Source organism: Notechis scutatus, chromosome 4, assembly GCF_049901735.1.
Source record: "Notechis scutatus isolate UNSWTSFEM ecotype Mainland chromosome 4, rNotScu1.2, whole genome shotgun sequence".
Classification (NCBI taxonomy): Eukaryota; Metazoa; Chordata; class Lepidosauria; order Squamata; family Elapidae; genus Notechis; species Notechis scutatus.
In genome coordinates, this window is record NC_142012.1 from 121,360,706 (window position 1) to 121,380,523 (window position 19,818).

At 36.7% G+C, this 19,818-nt stretch overlaps 1 protein-coding gene and 1 long non-coding RNA gene across 3 annotated transcripts in view; both read right to left on the bottom strand.

The window, feature by feature from the left end:
• Positions 1–485: 485 nt before the first annotated feature.
• On the bottom strand, positions 486–4,282 carry LOC148130888 (uncharacterized). The gene is made up of 3 exons (XR_015749419.1): positions 4,119–4,282; positions 3,861–3,960; positions 486–1,769 (listed from the first exon to the last, which is right to left on the bottom strand). It is a non-coding gene; the product is annotated as an uncharacterized LOC148130888 (long non-coding RNA).
• An 8,454-nt stretch (positions 4,283–12,736) lies between these two features.
• Positions 12,737–19,818, bottom strand: part of WBP1L (WW domain binding protein 1 like) — a 44,891-nt gene continuing 37,809 nt past the window's right edge. For both annotated transcript variants that reach the window (XM_026666354.2, XM_026666439.2), the window contains exons 3-4: positions 16,148–16,309; positions 12,737–14,971 (exon numbers count right to left, since the gene is read on the bottom strand). In XM_026666354.2, coding sequence (XP_026522139.2) covers positions 14,229–14,971; positions 16,148–16,309 — 905 coding nt within the window. In that variant the 3' untranslated portion in view covers positions 12,737–14,228. The remainder of the gene's footprint in view (positions 14,972–16,147; positions 16,310–19,818) is intronic.

The following is a 19,818-nucleotide window of genomic DNA, read 5'->3' on the forward strand; positions in this document are numbered from 1 at the left end:
CCCAGTTATACAATTTCCAGGCTCTAGAGAACACCAATACTTTGGATTTGTCGTAATTAATAAACAAGTGGTTCTCAGCACAGTAGGACCCGAATGCAGAAAGTAATCTTTTCAGACCTGGCCTTGACAATGAAAGGAGGGCCGCATCGCCAGCATAAAGGAGAAGCAGGATCTTCGTAGTTGACAACTTTGGGACGTGGGACTCAATACGTCCAATGTGAAAGGCCAAGTCAGGTAAGAATAAATTAAACAAAAGAGGAGCCAGAACACAACCCTGCCTTACTCCGTTCTTAATCGGGATAGGATTTGAAAGTTCTTCCTGCAGACCACACCTGACTAGAGGTCTGGTTGTACAAGGATCTAATTAGGAACAGAAAACGTCTATCGATAGAACTTTTGAGCAGTTTTGACCACAACAGTCCCCTAGGGACTGAGTCAAATGCTGACTTTAGGTCGATAAAAGCAGTAAAAAGTTTGCCACCTGGTATGGTAGTACCATTGGATTTTTTAATTACAGGTTTAATACCATCTACACATTTATAGATAACATTAGATTCTGTTTATACTAAGTACCAGATATCATATTAAACCTGCATGCCTGCTTTGGCCATACAAGCACAAAGTACAAGGTGCATGTCTACAAAAAGGCTAGGGATTTTTCATATTACTAATACTCTTAATATTTAACTAAATAATGGAGATGGTGAATATAGTACACTAACTGAACATGGGCCTGCCAGATATCTACACTAGTTTTCTGTATTCTTTCAGTAAAACATCAAATTTTAAATATTGAAATAACTGGCTTTAACTTAACAATCTTCAACTTCTCCAAAATTATTCCCAGTTCATTTTCAAGGCATTCACAACATTGGTAATATTTCACATATTTATTAAAAGCATATCCCTCTATTACACCAGAAGCAAAAGATTGCATACATCACATCATTCTTTTCCACATTCTCCAAAACCACCTTGTGACAAGCTGAGCTGACAGCTGACTTTGTGGCTCAAAGTCACAGAGTGAGCATGCAGTGAGTTTCCATTATGGAAAGTGGATATGAACGCATGCAACCATGACACCAACCTATCTTTCAGTGCCATTGCCAAACATTGGAAGGTGAAGCCACATTCTGTCACACATAGTCAACCATGCTAGATTATGGATTAACAAGGATTAAGCTGTCTCCCCCCAACAACTGTTCAGCATATTAAACTCTTTTTTCACAATTCCTCATACATTATTACTTTGGAACTCACTAGAGGGTGCCAGATGCATTACGAGTCTTATCCCTATGACATACAAATTAGCCTACCGCTGGGATTGCTGCATGCATGCAGTGATACAGATTCTCAGAATAAGATGATTTTTTTTTCCTCTGCCTGTTATGTAAAATAAAACAAGCAGGCCCTTTGCTAGATCAGCTCCTTAACTGCAACTGACCGAATTGTCCATCCCCCAATTCTATCAACAAGACCTCGGAGGCTGGGGAAAAAATTGTCCCTCCCCAGCCTGTGTTAATGTAGTCAGCATACACAGAGCATTGTGTGCAGTGGAATATCTAGAATCATGTTACTATCTGTCTTGACAGTCTACCCCTTTTCTTAACTTTTATATGGTGAAGATGATGCATTAAATAAAATGTCTATGGAGATTCTCAGTCATCCAGGTCATAGTTGTCACAAAGGTGCTTTTTAAGAGGTAACTGGACTTTCTGTTTTCCTTTGAAGACGTTTCGCTTCTCATCCAAGAGCTGAAGAAAAAGCACCTTTGGGATAAAATAAAATAACAGATATATTATGTATTTCTTTTCATAATAAATATTCCCATAACAATGACACAAAATTCGTTGTATTTTATTAAGCAATGGTATCTAATCCATACTGAGACTATTAGCCTTTGGTTAAATAATTAATAAGCTTGTCAAATGTTGTATGTGGTTTCATGGCTGTAATATTTTCTAGGATATGGTCCCTCTTCATTCAGGACTGCAAATATATTTCAATATAGAACCAGTTTCTCATTGGAAAGGAACATAAGGTTATATAATGCAGCTTCCAAAGATTCAGCTTCTGACTAAGCCTTTCCCAAACTTTACTCTGCATGGTTAGGCAGGAATTTTGGGAGTGACGATCACTGGCAGGGTACCGAGTTGAAGAAAACTTATTTTTTGCCAAGTGCTGAGACAGATCCAGGTAAGGTTTCAGACTTCCAGATAAAAAAATCGTCTAGATCAGAAATAGCAGCAGTTGACCAAAGATTATGTTGACAAAACAAGTGGGACACCTTATGTAAAGTCTTGGCTTACAACCACACAGACTGAGAGCATGTTTACTGATTAACAAGGAAGATCAGGCCACATACAATGCTGCACAAGGCAACATTTTCTTTAAGCAGAGCAAGAATCTGGATTCTAATGTTGTTTTACTACACATATGTTTAATATGTGCAAAATTACATGGTAGAAGCTCTCTGTGTGTACTTTTTAATTTATAAAGCACCATGTCTGAAACCAGGGAAAAATCTATTTTTTCTTTTGCAACCATAGCTTGTGGATGGTTTACCATCCAATTGCCAAGAACTTTTCTTCTGAGCATCTGGCATTAAGTCACACACGTACTATTATTTCACTAGTCCTTTGAGGGGAAAGGTGGCTTGGCAGTTTTGAATTAAAGCAAACACTTTTTAAAACCTTTTATCAGAGAGGTTGACATGCAGTAGCCTAAATTTAAAAAGTGGATAGGAGGGCATTAGCAAGTTATGCTCTTCTACTTTGTGCATAGTGAGGGTGTTTTTCGTGGAATTTGGGTTGAGACCTGAACCAAATGGTGTTGCTTTGCATTCTCCCCCAGTATTTTAAAGTGTATGGCTGTAAAGACATTGAGGGGTGGCTTAAAGCTTTTTTTTTGAGGGATTGGGCAGTGGCAAGAATGATGGTATGAAAGTGTTCTTCTCTGTGAATGGCCTTTTTTTTTGTTTCATGTTTGCTATTAAAAATGGTGAGGGCTGCAGTCTAAATTCCTAGTTTTGTTGTTTGACACTGCTATCTCACTCTAAAACCAAAGCCCTTGAGTTTCTCACAGCATTCATAAAATGTAGCAGAAAACCATTAGAATTCTACGCATAAAACAAATGAAGTGCACAAATAAAGTATGCTGAATTGCTTTGATTTTAAGCTGATGGTGCCCCTTACCTACAGGTTTGACCCTGATCACATAAAAATATTCCTCACATAGGCCCATTAAACACCAGACTGTAAAAGAAATTTACATGTGACACACAGATATACACACCACATATTTAGACATGTTTAGTGTTTAAATTTTACAGCAGTGCTAGACATTTTCATGACAAAATGTGTTGAATAGCAAATTCAACAAGTTTTGAAGCAGTCAAGTACCAAAGTACTACTGTATTTCTCACCTGCTCCTGCTCTGAATTGTAATAAACTCTTCCCTCATTGTTCCATTTAATTACAACATCCATAGAATAAAATTCAGCGTGCATGATTCCATTCTAAGGGAATGGGGTAACAATACACTAAAATTAACTAAATGAACAGCATAACGTTGCTGAGTAAAGGCAGGAAGATGCTGTTATACCTTGAAAATCTAGGTGTAGATTAAACAAACAGTATCTTTGAAAAGATTATCCCAAATGTCATAAAATGTTGAGAAGTGAGAAAATTTGCCTTAGTGATTGCATGATTTTAAAATGTAGCAGAGAAAGAGATATCTGACTTCTTTGAATTAAAATCAGCCTAGGTGTCTATTTCAACTTAGAGAGAAATAGGAAAAAAAAAAGCATTACACTCAATGGCTGATTTCCCCTTTTGCAACTTTTCTTTTCATTTACATACCCAAACATAATCGTGTTCTGTCTCAGAGTTCTATAAGATGCTTAATTTCCATTGGTTAAGTTCATTCTTGGTGCACCTTTCTCATGATAAGGCTGCTTTCCTTGGGCCATTAACATGGGATAAAAAGACAGATTTATGGTTAAGAAAGTAAAAACATTCATTTTTTTCTAGTTTCTACGTTCTAGTTTATACATATGTTTCCCCCCCTCCCAAAGTACCATTAACATTTGCATCTTCCTGTTTTGCACATTTCTTTACCATCTTAGTCGAGATGAAATATTATCTTCTAGGTTTAATATTCAGATTCAGATGTCTCTTTGGCCTGTTTAGTGACCCTGGATGTCCCTTGAGCTGGTAAACACTCCTTCTGAAATCTTGCTGGTGGAATGTTGATCTACAGGACAGTCAAGAAGATTGTGCTGAATCACTTGTGTCAGTATTTATATCCCTAACAGCTGCATCACAGGTTACATTCTCATAATTCAGCTTCAGGATTCTATCACCTAGCTGTGGCTTGCTGAAGCTCACATTTTGTCAACCACAGTGAGTGCAAGGACATGTATATAAAAATGTCAAGAGGACATTTGCTGGAGAGAAACAAAAAGATTAGAAATTAGAGTTCTCTAGATTTTCAATACTATAACATTAAACAACACCTTAGGTCAATACTAAGTTATAGATCAAATTAAGGTATAATTCCATAGCTAAGAAAACCCAAATTTCAGATGTGGAACTACTCCATAAATGATATTATAATCCGACAGAGATAGACCTCACTTAAGAATAGCAGTTGGCATCAGAATCATTTCTATTGCTAACCATGTGGGTTGTCTTTGTTAATTGAGGATCACGGGTTGTTAAGCAAGGATTTCATGTAACTGAGACTTGCAATTTCCTGATAGGTTCCAACAAGCAAAGTCAGTAAGACAGGTAGTCACAAATCCTGGATGGCACATGCAGGCTCTTGGGTGAGTTGTATGGATTAGAGGAGTGGGTCAGGGAGGGATGCTGGAATGCAAGCGTGGGTAGAAAAGGGAGGCAATGCTGTATAATGCAAGCTGGTTGAAATTCCGGAATCGTGATTATATGACCACAGGGGTACTGCAATGGCCAGAACTTTGAGGACCGGTCATAAGTACCCTTCATTTAGCGCTTGCAACTTTGAAGGTTGCTGAAACAAGTATTCATTAACCAAGGATTACCTATAACAGTTTCCAGTCAGAATTAAATTTTTAGATTTACTTTATATCTAAGAAATTATTTGAGGTATCAAACCATACTCCCACAATTTAATTAGCCATTCTTCCAAAGAATGTCAACATACAATGCTAGTTCGATGTACTTTGAACAAATATACGGTTTAGTGAAATTTAATAAGAATATCTCAGTTGCAATGAAATTACAGCCTTCAAAATCTGTGCCATTCTACTATGTATCAAACTATGTTGAGTTTACAACATTACCACCATTTAGGAAGAAGGGATCCAAAGTTCCAAACTGTTTGTTACATTTCCAGCAGTTTTTTGGAAAAGGAATTATTCAGTTTAGCAATCAAGACTAGAATAATATACCGACAGTAGAACCAACAGTACCAAATCTAAATATGATGCTCAAAATAAATTTAGTATTCTTCCACTACAAATCCTATATATCTCCATAACTGTGCTTAGATTGTGCATTCACTTAAACATATAGTCCTTAATAAATCAAATTTAGTCAAGTTTTTCAATGCTTGATTCTTGTTTCTATAGTTTTCTTCTTGTTATTGTAGCACTTTTATTTGGAGATAACTGAAATCAATTAAATGTGGAACTTTGTATGCTAAGACAGAATTCCCCAACTTTCTGGTTTTGCAGACCAGAGGGGTAGAGAGGGATGGTTCTGTGTGAGTGGCTGGCAAGTGCGCCCCATTTGCGCAAGTGGAAGCAAGCGCACACATACTTGCATGCTGCGTCTGTCGTCCAGTTCCAAACAGCTCACAGCTCAGTATTTGGGATCCCCTGCGCTTCCTTTAATTTTTGTTCTATTAAAATCTTTTAACCTAAATACAGTGGTTTTTCCACTGAGCAAATTTCTTAAGAGTCTTCATTTTCATAAAAGGAAACTTTTAATAATGAAATGAGAGGCAGGGGGAATATACCCTGCCATCCTGGACATTCATCTGAAATATTAATTTTATATTCACAATAACCATCAGTTATATTCATTGTTTTAAACTGTCTCTGCCAAATAAGTTTTGAAAAGTTTATATCTTCAACTGAGTTGTTTAAATAATACTTTTTATAACTGATTTCTTCTGACCAGTGGTGGGATTCAAATTTTTTTACAACTGGTTCTGTGGGTGTGGCTTGGTGGGCGTGGCAGGGAAAGGATACTGTAAAATCTCCATTCCCACCTCGCTAACCTGCTTTCCAGCTCCATTTTCCTGTGCAGGGCAACAAAAGACCCAGCCGATCAGCTGGGACTTGGGAGGCAGAGAATGGATGGGGGCGGGGCCAGTCAGAGGTGGTATTTGCCAGTTCTCTGAACTACTCAAAATTTCCACTACTGGTTCTCCAGAACTGGTCAGAACCTGCTGAATACCACCTCTCCTTCTGATATGTGTTTTATTTAAAACTGATTTAGAGTAGTACAAATTCTGATAATGTAGTTTATTTAGCAGCAGGAAATCCTGCATGCCTAATCAGAAGTGCTGCTTTAGTTTTAATTTGCCCTTTTATTTTAAAAATGGTTTTGTGTAAGCGACCTTTGGAAAACTTAATGCCAAAAAGTTCCCTTGAACTTTTGGTTTTCATTATTGACTTCAATTGCTAACATTTGTACATATTTTAAAATGACTTCTGATTTGGTATCTTGAAATGACTTGTTTAAACAGTGAGACAACCATTTTTACATTTTTGTAGCTTGTTGCATAAAGGATAGACTTGGTTAAGTTATTGTTCTGTGGTATCTTGAGAACAAGGATTCTATTCCTGAAGATAAAATCCTAAAAGTACGGCTTGATCAGTAAGTATAGAAAGAACCCTAGTTTTCAGCATCACAAACTGGCTTTACCTTTTAAGTAGAATATTCCAATGAGAGGGAATTGGAAAACTGGAGGTTTACTTTCCCAGTTTTTGTTTCCATTAAAACAAAGATGCATTTAATGTCCTCAGCAATCAGTATGCCTGCTTTTATATGTCAAAAATGAAGTATATACATACCAAATCTGAATTATAAAAATACAGACAGCCACTAGATGGCAGCAAAGAGATAGGATTTTTTTTACAACTTTTCAAACTATTTTCACTCCAAATATTGCTGCTTTCCTGGTTTAGATATATTACAGTAGCTGCCTAATGTTTAGCCCGATTCAGGAATCCACATCAATGTTTCCAATCAATATGTATATATGTGGCTGAGGTTGAACCATGGAGTCCTTGATGCTCTCTGAGCATGGCTGTTTTCATGCAAACATTTTATTACCTAACTAGGTAACATCATCTGTGTTTGTGAGTATGGTGTTGCTCCCTGTTTATATACAATAACTTGCTCTGCCAGTGTGTTTTTCTCTCTGGTAATTTCTTGATTGGGGTAATGTTGTCTGCTTGATTCTCTCCCTCTCTCTCTCATAATAGGCCCATCCACCACCTCCCACCTGTGATTAGCTCTATCGTTTACTTCAGACATGTTAATCGATGGCGGCTTCCTCCCTTGAGGATGAGCAGCCTAAGCGGGGCGTGATAGGGAAGGAAGCAATATGAGTTAAGCCACCATCGATTAACATGTCTGAAGTAAACGATAGAGCTAATCACAGGTGGGAGGTGGGTGGATGGGCCATTATGCGTGCAATGGCTAAATTAATGATGCATAAAGGTGAATATCTCTTCAATGGTCATTTTTACACTGATGATGTTAACAGAGGCTAACGAAAGCTAAGTGGATAATAAGTTCCAGAGACTGATTTCTGGCTGCTAATTTCTTACTCTTCTGCCAAACCATAAATCATGGTTTATAATCCAAAGGCTAGGTTTAAAATTAATTCAAAATCAAATAAGTCCCATCACACAATCCACTCCTTGCATTTGGCCTTGATTAACTATGAAACTCTTAACTTTTTACAGAACAGCAATGTAATTTACTCTACCTCTATTATGTAGTGAAGGAAGCTGTATCAAAAATATTGGTGTTTGGCAACTGTGCTATAAATTTATTCAAAAAACACACAATCACAATTTACATAGAGCCAATATGAGTCCCCCCTCAAAAAAGTCAAAATAAACTTGCTCAATACTCCTAGCTAAAATTATTAGCTATTTCATAAGGTAACTAAATACCTGCAGCTAAACTTCCCACTGTATGGACTTTTTTCCAGCATCTTGTGGATTATAACCTTTTATCAAAAGGTCAGGAACAAGTCTTCTAGCTTGTCTCTTTCTTACACAACTGCCTGCAATTTCCAAAAGAACAGTAGCTCTTCCGTAGGCAGGAAGGAGGTTGGGGGAATTTGTCTTTTGCTAACTTCATTCCCAACAGTATCGCAGGACTTCAGTACATCTGCAAGTTATTCAAGGCTGAAGGAAAATGGGAAGCACTGCATACTTAAAAGATTATAGTTTGGAAAGAAACTGAAATATGGGATCGCTTGTTCAAGCCCATCAAGTCTTTTTCTCAACCCACTAAATAATGTAGGATTTATCAACCTTTCATTCAGTAACATATAGGAAGCAAATTCAAATATAGAAAAAGGAAGCATAATATTCCTCTGATAATTTCTTTGCAAGAATTACATTTTTCTTTGCAAGAGTTCTTTGCAAGAATTACATTTTTTTTCTGGGCTTGGCCTTTGAAAAGAACATCCATCCAAGGTTTTTGAAACAAGCAATGCACACTTCAGCATTTCCTGTAATACAAGAAACTTGGAATCACTCTTCCAAGGGTTATGTAACTTTGCATCTTAAAGATCACAGATCAAACTAAAATGCATTTAAAACTATTTTCAGATTTAGCTCTGCTAAAGTTTGCTGCATACACAAATTAATCTTGAATCACTTTGTATCAGAACTTGTGCATTTTTAAGGTACTGCAATATTGTTTTTATAAACTTAAGTTCCTCAGAAAGAGGAAAATATTTTCCAGTTGTCAATAGAAATGAGAAACCTAATTTTTCAAAGTAGTTCCATAAGTACAGAGGACATGATGTGGAGAGTAAATGAATTTTATACGCCTAAAATCGGGGCAAGCCATAATTGCAAGAATTGCTACATCTGCCTTATAACAGCTCCTTAATGTTGTGAAGGGTGTGTCTCTCTTCCTTGGCAGCAGTTGACTTGTTGATACAGAGGAGCCTCCCAAATCAATGAGCAATCAACAATAGCCTGTTGTTTTGTATGCGTCAGACACCTGGGATAATTCTCCCCACGTTATATAACAGACCCAGGGGACATATCAAGCCATGGTAAAAAGAGGGTTATTTTCTTCCAGCCAATGCAGAAAGACAGCAATAGGGGATTGGAGAATAATGCTAAAATACCTGTAGGCTCTCTAAACTGGGCATATGGCCAAGTGAACTGGAAAAACATTCACCCTCAGAACACAGCTGCTCTTTGATTACAAATAAACCCAGAAATAAATTCTCGTCTCATGTTTCAAATGTACTGATGAGGGTTTGGCACTGAGGAAGTTAAGAGCTGCTTTGCTTACTTACCCTTAGATATGTACACTAAGCATAAATTGCCTGGAGCATACATAGGAGAATTTGGCACCTTTTGGATGAGCTTAGATTTCCTTCACTTGGGCTTTCCAGAACTAACAGCCACTTGTACTGTCATCAAAAATCATTCAAAGAACATATTGCATTCTATATTATTTCTCTGTGATTCTAAGGCCCCTCTATGATTCAAGTGCAGTACAAATATGTTGTAAAGATCAAAATGATTTATCTTGATGAACGTGGAATAAAAGCGCAAGTAAGGCAATCAACATTAAGTGTATACTTGCTGTACATTTGGGGGAGAAAGCTTTAGCAATGCCTTAACTGAAAATAGAAAAGAATTTGGCATTAGGAACTACGGTAATTACATTAACTTAGTGACTGAGTTGACATTTCATATCAAGCCATACTCTAATTCATTTGGGCTTATGTTAGCAAGTGTGAAACCAACCTCCATAGCTATCTCAAAGCAAAAATCCATTTGAAAATGTTTCAACTACTTTAGTTAAAATGACTATTGGACACAAAATTTATAAAAATATGCATTGCAAGAAGAAAAATATGCTTTTCTTCCTTTTTCATAATATATACTAACCAATGAGAGTCATGGGTTAGAGATCCTAAAGCACATTGCACAATGTATAATCTATGAAACTTCTGGTTATTGGTAGAAATTAAAAAAAATTAGAACAACGTTCACTTGATTTCTTCAGCCCTTTTCAACCAGATGCTATTTGCTATTCCCAAAATACCAGATTGTTATTGGTATTTTAATTCTAACTCAATACTAGTTTTCAGAGGAAAATAGTTAAATTACAATCTTTGGAAAAATGAGATTAAATGATAAGTTTTTGTAAAACAACAGTAGTTAATTAGTTTGGGGTTAATGTGCAATTAACACAATAGAACATTTTGTCTCATATGTACAGAACATGGCAGAAATAGTTCAGTATAAGACGGTTATAATTGTTTTGTTGCTAGGAATACTGTTTGGGAGGTAAAATCTGGTTTGGGTTTATCTGTTATTTGGATAGAAATCTGCAGGAATGCCAATATAACTAGAGTAATAAGGTCATTTTGTATTTCCAAGACATGATGTCAAGACATTATAAATGTGTATTTCTTATGTTCAGGAAGATGGCAAAAATATTACAGTATAAAGCAGTTTTTCAATTCCTAGAGTTTTTTTTATATTTCTAGGGTTTAAAAAACATCTCATAAAATGTTGCCAGTACTAACATTATGATTTTATAAAAGAAGATGGTTGGATTTCTTTACTGCTATACCAAAATGATATTTTGGTACCAATTTTGGAAGGCTGTATTAGATAAATACATTGCATAAATTGAGTATATTAAAGCCTATTGATCATGACTGCTATATGGAACTATCATTTTTGTAAATACTATTCAGTTTGAAACTATGAAAAACTGTTGCTTTCAAAACCAGTTTGTAAACAGTTGCAAAACATGTTCTAGGAAAAAAAGATGTTGGATTAGCAAATATTTTTCTGATTTAGAAGTGTTCTTACAGAATGATTCCTAAGGTTTCATTTTTGGAAGAAGCAAACAGCAAAATACCGTGCAATCTGTTCTTCCTAATACAACTACAGATATATATATAATCTGTAGTTGTATTAGGAAGAACAGATTGCATGGTATTTTGCTGTTTGCTTCTTCCAAAAATGAAACCTTAGAAATATATTAGCCAAGTATCACTCACACATCACAAAATCTTCAGAACTATAAAGCCTACAAACTTGAAATTTGGCACATATGTTCCTCTTGACCTCTTGGTGCTAAGAAAGAATTTTTTGAAATGACCATCAGATCATTACTATTTCTTAATACAGTAATTAACGTGCTCTGATGCTAGGGAGTTCTACTCCCCCTCCCCACCTAAAAAGAACTCTGTCCCAACTGCCAGTTGCCTCACAAGATTGTGGAACAACAGTAGGTAGCAATCTTCACCATCACGCTCCATTATCCTGTAGCTGTAAAAGTTAGCAGCAGACACAGTCTTCTTGAGAGGACCCTTGGTCTTTGCGTCGCACTGAGGTATATTGACATAATAGCCATCTTATCAATAGCAGAACATCAGAGGGTACTGGCTGCTTACAGTACTAAACGTCAGTACCTCACCAAAATGTCTATGCCTTCCATCTATGCAACTGCTTCCGGACTCAAGATGGCGGTAGTGATATTCCCTTATGAGTTTCAATCAACGACCACCACTGAGCCAATGGATTGTGAACCGGACTTTTCTCTCTCTCTCTCTCTCACACACACACACACACACACACACACGGAGGGAAGGAGGGAGAGAGGACTTGATAATGCATTTTCTCAAACAACTATCTGCTACATTCTCATTTTGTATTGTGGAAACAGCATTTTGTGTATACAAATATAGCAATTAACATATACTATAATAATTGTGGTCTTATTAGGAAATAGAATCAAGTCTCACAAAGTACCAGAGTGTCTTATCATCTTACAGGTTAGTTTGTCATTTGCTTCAGTACTGCTCTCTTCAATTATTAGGCCAAATGATGTATGCATAAAATGGCTGGATATGGCTCTAAAGTCCACAATAGCGCAGGTACGCACCAAAAGACCAGAATGTAAAACAGCTTTGATGCAAATGAAATTCTATCCATCCCAATTGTCCATTTCCATTAATTAACTATATATAAATCATGATAGCTAGTAATGTTCTATCTAGATTTTTCCGGATATGAAATTAAACTCAATGTCACCAAGCAATTTAATGTAATGCAATTCAAACCATAAAGTTACAGTGGGATTTTGATCACTGATGAACAAATATTAAAACAAATAACATCAGGTTTCTTTTCTATTTCTGCATAATTCATAAATAAATAAAAATATTCTTCCAAAAGTAAGACATTGAAACTGCCTGGTTTTCCCATGGAAGTAAGCAAGATGTGAAGAATAGTCTAGTGAAAAGGTGCAGCTCTGGCTTCTACAGTATTGCTATTTTCACTGTATAGCTGTATATAAATGGATATCTGCTACTGACAGTATATCTGTTAAGCATGAAGTTCTATCTACATTACTCTGTATTATGTTCAGAATTCCTTGATCAAATGTAAACAAACAAAACATTTTTCATTGTGATGTTTCTGTTCTATTTTTTCCCAAAGAAAATGAAACACAAGGAATTATCAGAAAAAAGGCATTATATTTGGGTTTACACCATATTTCAAACCAATTTTGGTTCAAACAATCAAATCTGAAAGTCTATTTTATAACAATAAATGACCCAGACAACCGTAATTCAAGAAAAAGGGAAAGGGGAAAATAAAAAGAGATGTCCATCACACTTAATATAGAAACCAAGGGTTGGTCTCTTCCACAGGAACACTCCGAGGAATGTTAGTTTCAGTTGTTCTGAGTTTCTTCCCCTTCCCTTTGATGTTGTTACAAACAAAACTTCCATTGTTTGGTTAAAGCAAAGCAACAGTCTTTTTTTTCCTGCAGTCTTACAGCAGCAAATTTCATCTTACCAGTAGGAAACACACATGCAGACACACACACACACATACACACATACTCACAGACATTGTACAGTAGCCTGTGCCGCTTTCAAGAGAGCGAGACACAGACACTCAGTTCTTTTAAGTGGTCACTTGTTAGAATCATACTAACTTTTGGACTAAGGAAAGAAAATACTGCACAGGTCTTCCACATTAATGTTGCAAATTATCCATTTGCAATGAATTGATTTCTCCATTTGTTCAAAAAGCATCGCTGAAATCTGAAGGCACCTGAAGACAGCCCTGTTCTTTTGTATGTTTTGGTTTTGTCATTTTTAACTAGTGTGCTGGTCTGAAATTGCAACGCCCCTGTCCTTTTGCACTGCAGCATACTAGTTGCAAGTTACGTAAAGACCCAAGTACTGGAAAAGGAGAACTTCTTCAAGGAGTCTCAACTTATAGCTACACATTTGCCTTAAAAATAAAATAAAGGGCAAAATGTCTGAAGGCCCCTCTTGCATAAATGCTGTGTTTTTGGCTAACGGTTTTGTTTTTGAAAGAAACTGGTCCTTTACCAGCTTCAAGAAGAAAACATTTATTACAGACTGTTGTAATCAAAATGCATCAGAGATGCATTCTATTGGCTAAAAGCAAAAACCGTAACAACCCAGTCTTTTGGGAGTTTATTTCAACTTCTCCATAGTACTACCTAAACATATTGCCAGGGCTATCAAATGCCACAGGCTTTGGGAAGACACCTGAAAAGAGGGGTGGGGAAAATATACTAATAAGACCGGGGGGCAAGAGAGGGGTGTTAAACACTAGTTAGTACTCCTTGTTCTCACTAGTTTAAAGTTTCTGATCAGAACATAAAGCAGATCCTGAAAACTTTTAAGGTGACAACCAACCAAATAAACCATCACCAAAATCAGCAATAGGAAGTGTTTCCCCCCTTTTCTCTCTGTATAAATGATCACACTTTAAATCAAGTCTCTAACCAGTCAGAGGACAGAAGAGGCAATTTTAGCACAAAAAGAAGAAAAGAAAAGCCTAAACACATCTGCCCCCTTCTGAACAGATTTTAAATTATTCCCATAGTTACATCTGAAGAAAAAGATGAACCAATTTGGTTTTGGTTATATTTATCATTTTGTAGATCTTCCCTTCTGATGTTGTTTTAGCTGGGAGATGTATTGGTATAAGAGTTTGGAGAGTCCTGCTCATTTATGGTGTTCAGGAGCACACACACAGGTTGTCTGGAGAGGTGGTGATGGTTGTGCTCTCCATGCTGTTCATCTGAAGCACTGACAAGCCCTTCTTCCTCATCTCCATGGGGTGGATGGCCACTGCAACTATCACAGAAGTCCATGGATCCATCATCAATGAACCCATCTAACTCCTTGAGATCATTATCATGGTGGTCCTGGTTACAGATACAGATTTCAATGCCTGAATCTCCGGTAAACCTTCGGTGTCTGCCTGGTGTCTTGTCTTTAGCATCTGAAAAAGCACTGTTTTGATCTAAGCTTTCTGAGTTGTAATCCTTAAGCAATTCTTCCTTGCACTCTGGCTCCTTATCAGAAGTAGATACATGGTCAACCGCATCTTCTAATTCCATTCTGCTGCTGGAATTCCTTGGTTCACCACATGTTGCTTTGGAAGTTGATCGCTCAGCTGGTGGACTGGAGGATTCCGAATGCCCGATGCTTGGAGAGGCAGTGTTGTCCATATTTTCATTATTGCTTTCTGCTCCTGACAGCGTGCCTGCCTGAGCTGGCTGTAGGTTTCTTGTATCTGGTGCTGTACTGCCATTGCCAGGTGGAATGCATTGCTGATGTAAGGCACTATATGGTGGGGGAGGGGTTGGAGGTCGATTCACCACTTCCTCATAGGGAGGTAGTAAATAATTTGGCAAAAATCCTAAATGGGGAGGTAGGGAGGACAAGTTACTTCCATATTTCTATATAGATGAAATCTAAATCACATTAAGACCCATTTTGTTCTATATAAGTACATTTCTAGCTATTTTATTTTTTACAAAATCTCAATTTCTTACTTTATTTAGAAAGTAACAACTGCTTATGCTGTAACATGCAGGCAATATTCAAACCCAGAAATTCATACAATCAATTTAAGTGGCCTTTAATACCAGTGATGCTAAATTAATTATCCGGCTCATGACTAAACAAAATTCTGGAGAAGAAAAGGAAATATATAGATATCTTACCATCCATTGTAAAATTAGAGGTCCCTTTAACTATGGTATTTCTCAGAAATAAACTTGACATGTAAGTACCTTCCCTTTACTTACTTTTTCTTTCCATATTTCCCTTTCTTACCCCTTACCAAATTTAACACTGATATCCTGCAGATATTTTGGATCATAGTTCTCATAATCTGTGATATTATATGGGATGTATAGTAATTGCACTGAGGAACACTGGAAATTCTCAGACTGCCTGCTCTTGATTTACTAAATATGCCTACATGTTTTAGTAAAACACAGATAGAAAAGTGGCATCAGACACTATTACAAATACTAATAACAACAGATCTCAAATATCTAGATCCTTTTGCATTCTAGTGATATATGGCAGCTCCTTTTTATAATAGCTCCATGACACTGATGTTGTATTAGTCACAGAGGGAAAATATTAAAAAAATAAAAACAACTCAGCTTTTATTACTGCTACTGATTTTGTTCAGACTAATCAGCAAATATGCTTTTTGTTTCTTTTTACAGTAGATCTGGAAGATAATTCAAAAAGAAATATACCTTTACCATGCTTGATACAAAGTTAGCTCATGGTTTTATCTTTGTTTTTCAGTCAGTCACCTATACAACTTAAATTTTGCCTATATCAATAAAGGTTAGCCAGCTTCAACTAGAACAGTCAAATTGCTAGAAAGGATAGGGCGCAGTCTCTCAGGATATTATAAACCTGCACTCTCTCCTTATCAACCAACCTTTCTGTACCATTCCTGCCACTTTTTTTTGGGGGGGGGGGAACCCTGTTGTAGTCATGTCTCCTCTCAATATAGCAATATTTTGGTCTTGGTCTTTGAAGACAGCTACTCCTTGCATGCAGTACATACGGAAATAAAATGGCAGGCTGGAGTAGTTATGAGCTTCACGGTAGGCAATCAAGTTAATTTCATGTTGCCGTTGTTGTGCCTGAAGTCTGTGTTTGGCGCGTCGGTGGTGGCAGACACAACAACAACTCAAAATGATGATGATCGTCCATACTAGCCAAAACCCTATGGAAAAAGAAAAAGGAGAAAGGGAAAGTAAATTTTATTCAGAGTATTTCTTCTTCAGAAGAAAAGCTTTATCTATAACTACTGCATATGTGTGTAACCATTTGCAGCGAGTCTGTATCTGTCAATAAACCAACTGTCAGGAGACATAAATAGAAGCAACATGCAGAGTTACCAATTATTTTTACATATTTATTCCAGTCAATTGTAAATAAAATCATCACAAAGATTAAAATTGAGGACTTGAATGAAAGTGGCCTGTGGGAAGCCCCCAGTTGATATCATGGAGGTCAAGTGAAAACTATTGCTTCTGACAGAAAACTGAGCATATTTTAAGGCTGACTTCATGACAGGTAAGATTAAAAAAAATAAGTATGAATGGGAAAGAAAGATGAAATAATTAAAGACATTAAATATATGGTTATTATAAAAAACATTGTACCTTAATTTTGTTAAGAAATAACAAAGTATCCTTAAACTAGTAAAACACTCATGATAAATAGCCAAAATTACCAGAAATTTTGTTTTCCATTTATAGAATGGAAATACTATTAAAATATCCCAATATTTAACAGAGGGGAGGGAGGGAATGGAGAATATCATAGAAGAGTTATAGCTAATGTTGAAAACGAAAGCTGGCTGAGTGACTTTGAATCATTTTCTCTCAGCCCAACTCACTTCACAGGACTGTTGTTGTGGGGAAAATAGGAGAGAGAAGTATAAGGTATAGTTGCTGCCTTGAGTTTTTTAAAAAATTATAGAATGTATGTATGTACGTGTGCATGCAGATTTGTTTTTTTCCTTCTTATAATAATGCCTGAACTTGAGACATGGGTACAGCTAGGTTCTGAGCAAAGAAAAGTACTTTACATTTTACATAAAAGATAATTTAGGGAATGAAGATTTATATAATCTTAAGAAAAATGAGAACTGTAATTAAATTGGTACATATTACCATCTCTGGTGGCAATGCTCATTTAGTTACTCATTTAGGGCAAAGGTTTTGAGGAAATTGGGAAAATTACTCAGAAATCTGTGTTAATTAATTCAACTATATTTTTTTTTTCATTGCAACTGTAGCATGAAAAATAATTCAACTGTTTTCTGTTAATTGCAAGCTCTCCCATTGCAAAACCCTGAAATGTGAGAAATCTCTTCCTTTGGATCAATAGTAGCTAAAATATGGAAAACAGTGTTGGCTGAAAAAAATACATAAACGCAAAGAACCTTTAGAAATTAGCTTTGGAAACCAAAACTAATTTTAGTTTCCAGTGCTTTAGGTTTTTTTCAAAAAATATCTTCTAGTTGAACAGCTTCATCTAAAACTGTGCATTTCTGAGCAAAACCATGAAATGCTTATATTCAGTATTTCTTAATAAAATATGAAGAAAAAAAGCACATTAAATTCATTGTCTTAAGGTATCATAGTACAGCAACATTTCCTTTTTGAAAGATAAGGCAAATGGGGGAGGAAATACAACCAGAAGGCAACTTTTACATATACTTCATTCAAGTTGAGTAGCTAATAGGACACAACTTTCTTTCTTGTAATATCAGCTGGCTTTGTAATTTTTTTGAACTACAGTTGAAATTTTCATTTCTTCTTAGTGTAAGCTTTGCTGTATTGTGACTAAGCTAACAATGTAGAAAATGGTGGGATCTCCCCTCTGGTCTCCATATGGCTGTGTATGGATTGGCAGACCAAATAGGACAGCTGCATTGGCTAAAGCAGGAAGTTCATTTCTCACTGAGCCAGTGTGTCACTGGCAATCTGCAGACATGTTGTAGGGTTGTGTGCGGTTGCAATGCTGGCTGTAGAGAGAGATTCCACACTTTTATTTCCAAAAAACCTGCATGTGTGGTCAAGTCAAACATGCTGGTAGCTTCCCAGTAAAGCAGAAAAGGATTCTGAAAGCACCTGACTCAGGTGGTGTGTGTGTGTGTGTGTGTGTGTGTGTGTGTGTGTGTGTGTTGAAATTGTGAGGGAATCAGCTGCTACTGCAGTGGTCTGAGGAATTCTGGGAGTTGAAGTCCACAAGTCTTAAAGTTGCCAAGGTTGGACACCCCTGCTTTAGATTATTCTATTATCTACTAGAAGAAAGCAGTAGCTTCTGTGGTGGCTCCTTGGTTGCGCAGTGGTTAGAATGCAGTATTGCAGGCTAATTCTGCCGGCTGCCAGCATTTTGATCCTGACCAACTCAAGGTTGACTCAGCCTGTGTCAATATTTTTCCTCAAAATTATCTCCCCCCGATTGGCATATGAAGATTCTAACTACTCAAACGTCTGTTCTACAGCAACAGATAATAAAGGATGAAACAGAAACATCTTTAAGCAGACAAAAATGTTTCTCCAACGTAAAGAGTCAAAGCAAAAAGTTCACTGAGAGAAGAGCCTTTTATCCTCTACTCAGAATGGAAAAACATGTTTTCTTTTTCACTGTTCAAAAACAGGAACAGAATAGTCTGCCCAAGAGTTCACAGTAAACTTGGGTAGGTGCCACTGCCTCACTAGCAGCAAGTCTCAGTATAGCCAAATCAACTGCATAACAAATAATTCCTTTCCCTTTCCCTAGAACCATATCTTTGCCTTCCAATTAGAGGTAGTCCTTGACTTATAACAGTTCCTTTAGTGACCATTCAAAGTTACAACAGAACTGAAAAAAATGTGACTTATAATTGTTTTTTACAGTTATGATCTTTGCAGAAGCCCCATGATCATGAGATCAAAATTCAGATGCTTGGCAACTGGTACATACTTATGACCGTTGCTGTGTCCCACAGTCATGTGATCATTTTTTTTGCGACCTTGTGACAAGCAAAGCCAATAGGGAAGCCAGATTCACTTAACAACTGGGTTACTAACTTATCCCCTGCAGTGATTCACTTAACAAGTGTGGTAAGGAAGGTCATAAAATGGGTCAAAACTCAGTTAACAAATGTCTCACTTAACAACAGAAAGCTTGGGCTCACTTGCGGTCGTAACTACCTTTATCTTACTCAAATCTAACAGATTAGCTGTGATAAAGAATGAAGAGCAAGCAAGTGAAGAAAATGGGCAAAACATTTTATGGTGAATTAAATAAGGGCCTGCTTCAAGTTTATCCTGCTTTTTTCCCCCCTTCACGTCAGCCTTGACTCCTGGTGTCTGCCTGGATTGAGTCCCTACCATTTTCTTGCCAAGATTTCAGAAGTTGCTTGCCACTGCCATCTTCCTAGGTCTAAGAGAATGTGACTGCCTCAAGGTCACCCAATTGGCATCATGCCTAAGGTGGGATCAGACCACATGTCTTTCTTTCTCCAACCTGTTGTTTTAACCACTACACGAAGTTGGCTGTCTGAAGTTTATCTTTAGATATTAACTATTAAGCTGCAAAGTCTAAGAGACTGAATTGAGATAAATAATTACCACTTACACTCTTATCCTACAAGCATAATGGCCTAGTCTACAAAATTATATTAAAAGTGTATTTGAAGTGCTTACTGAAAGTTATTTACCAAACATACATAGA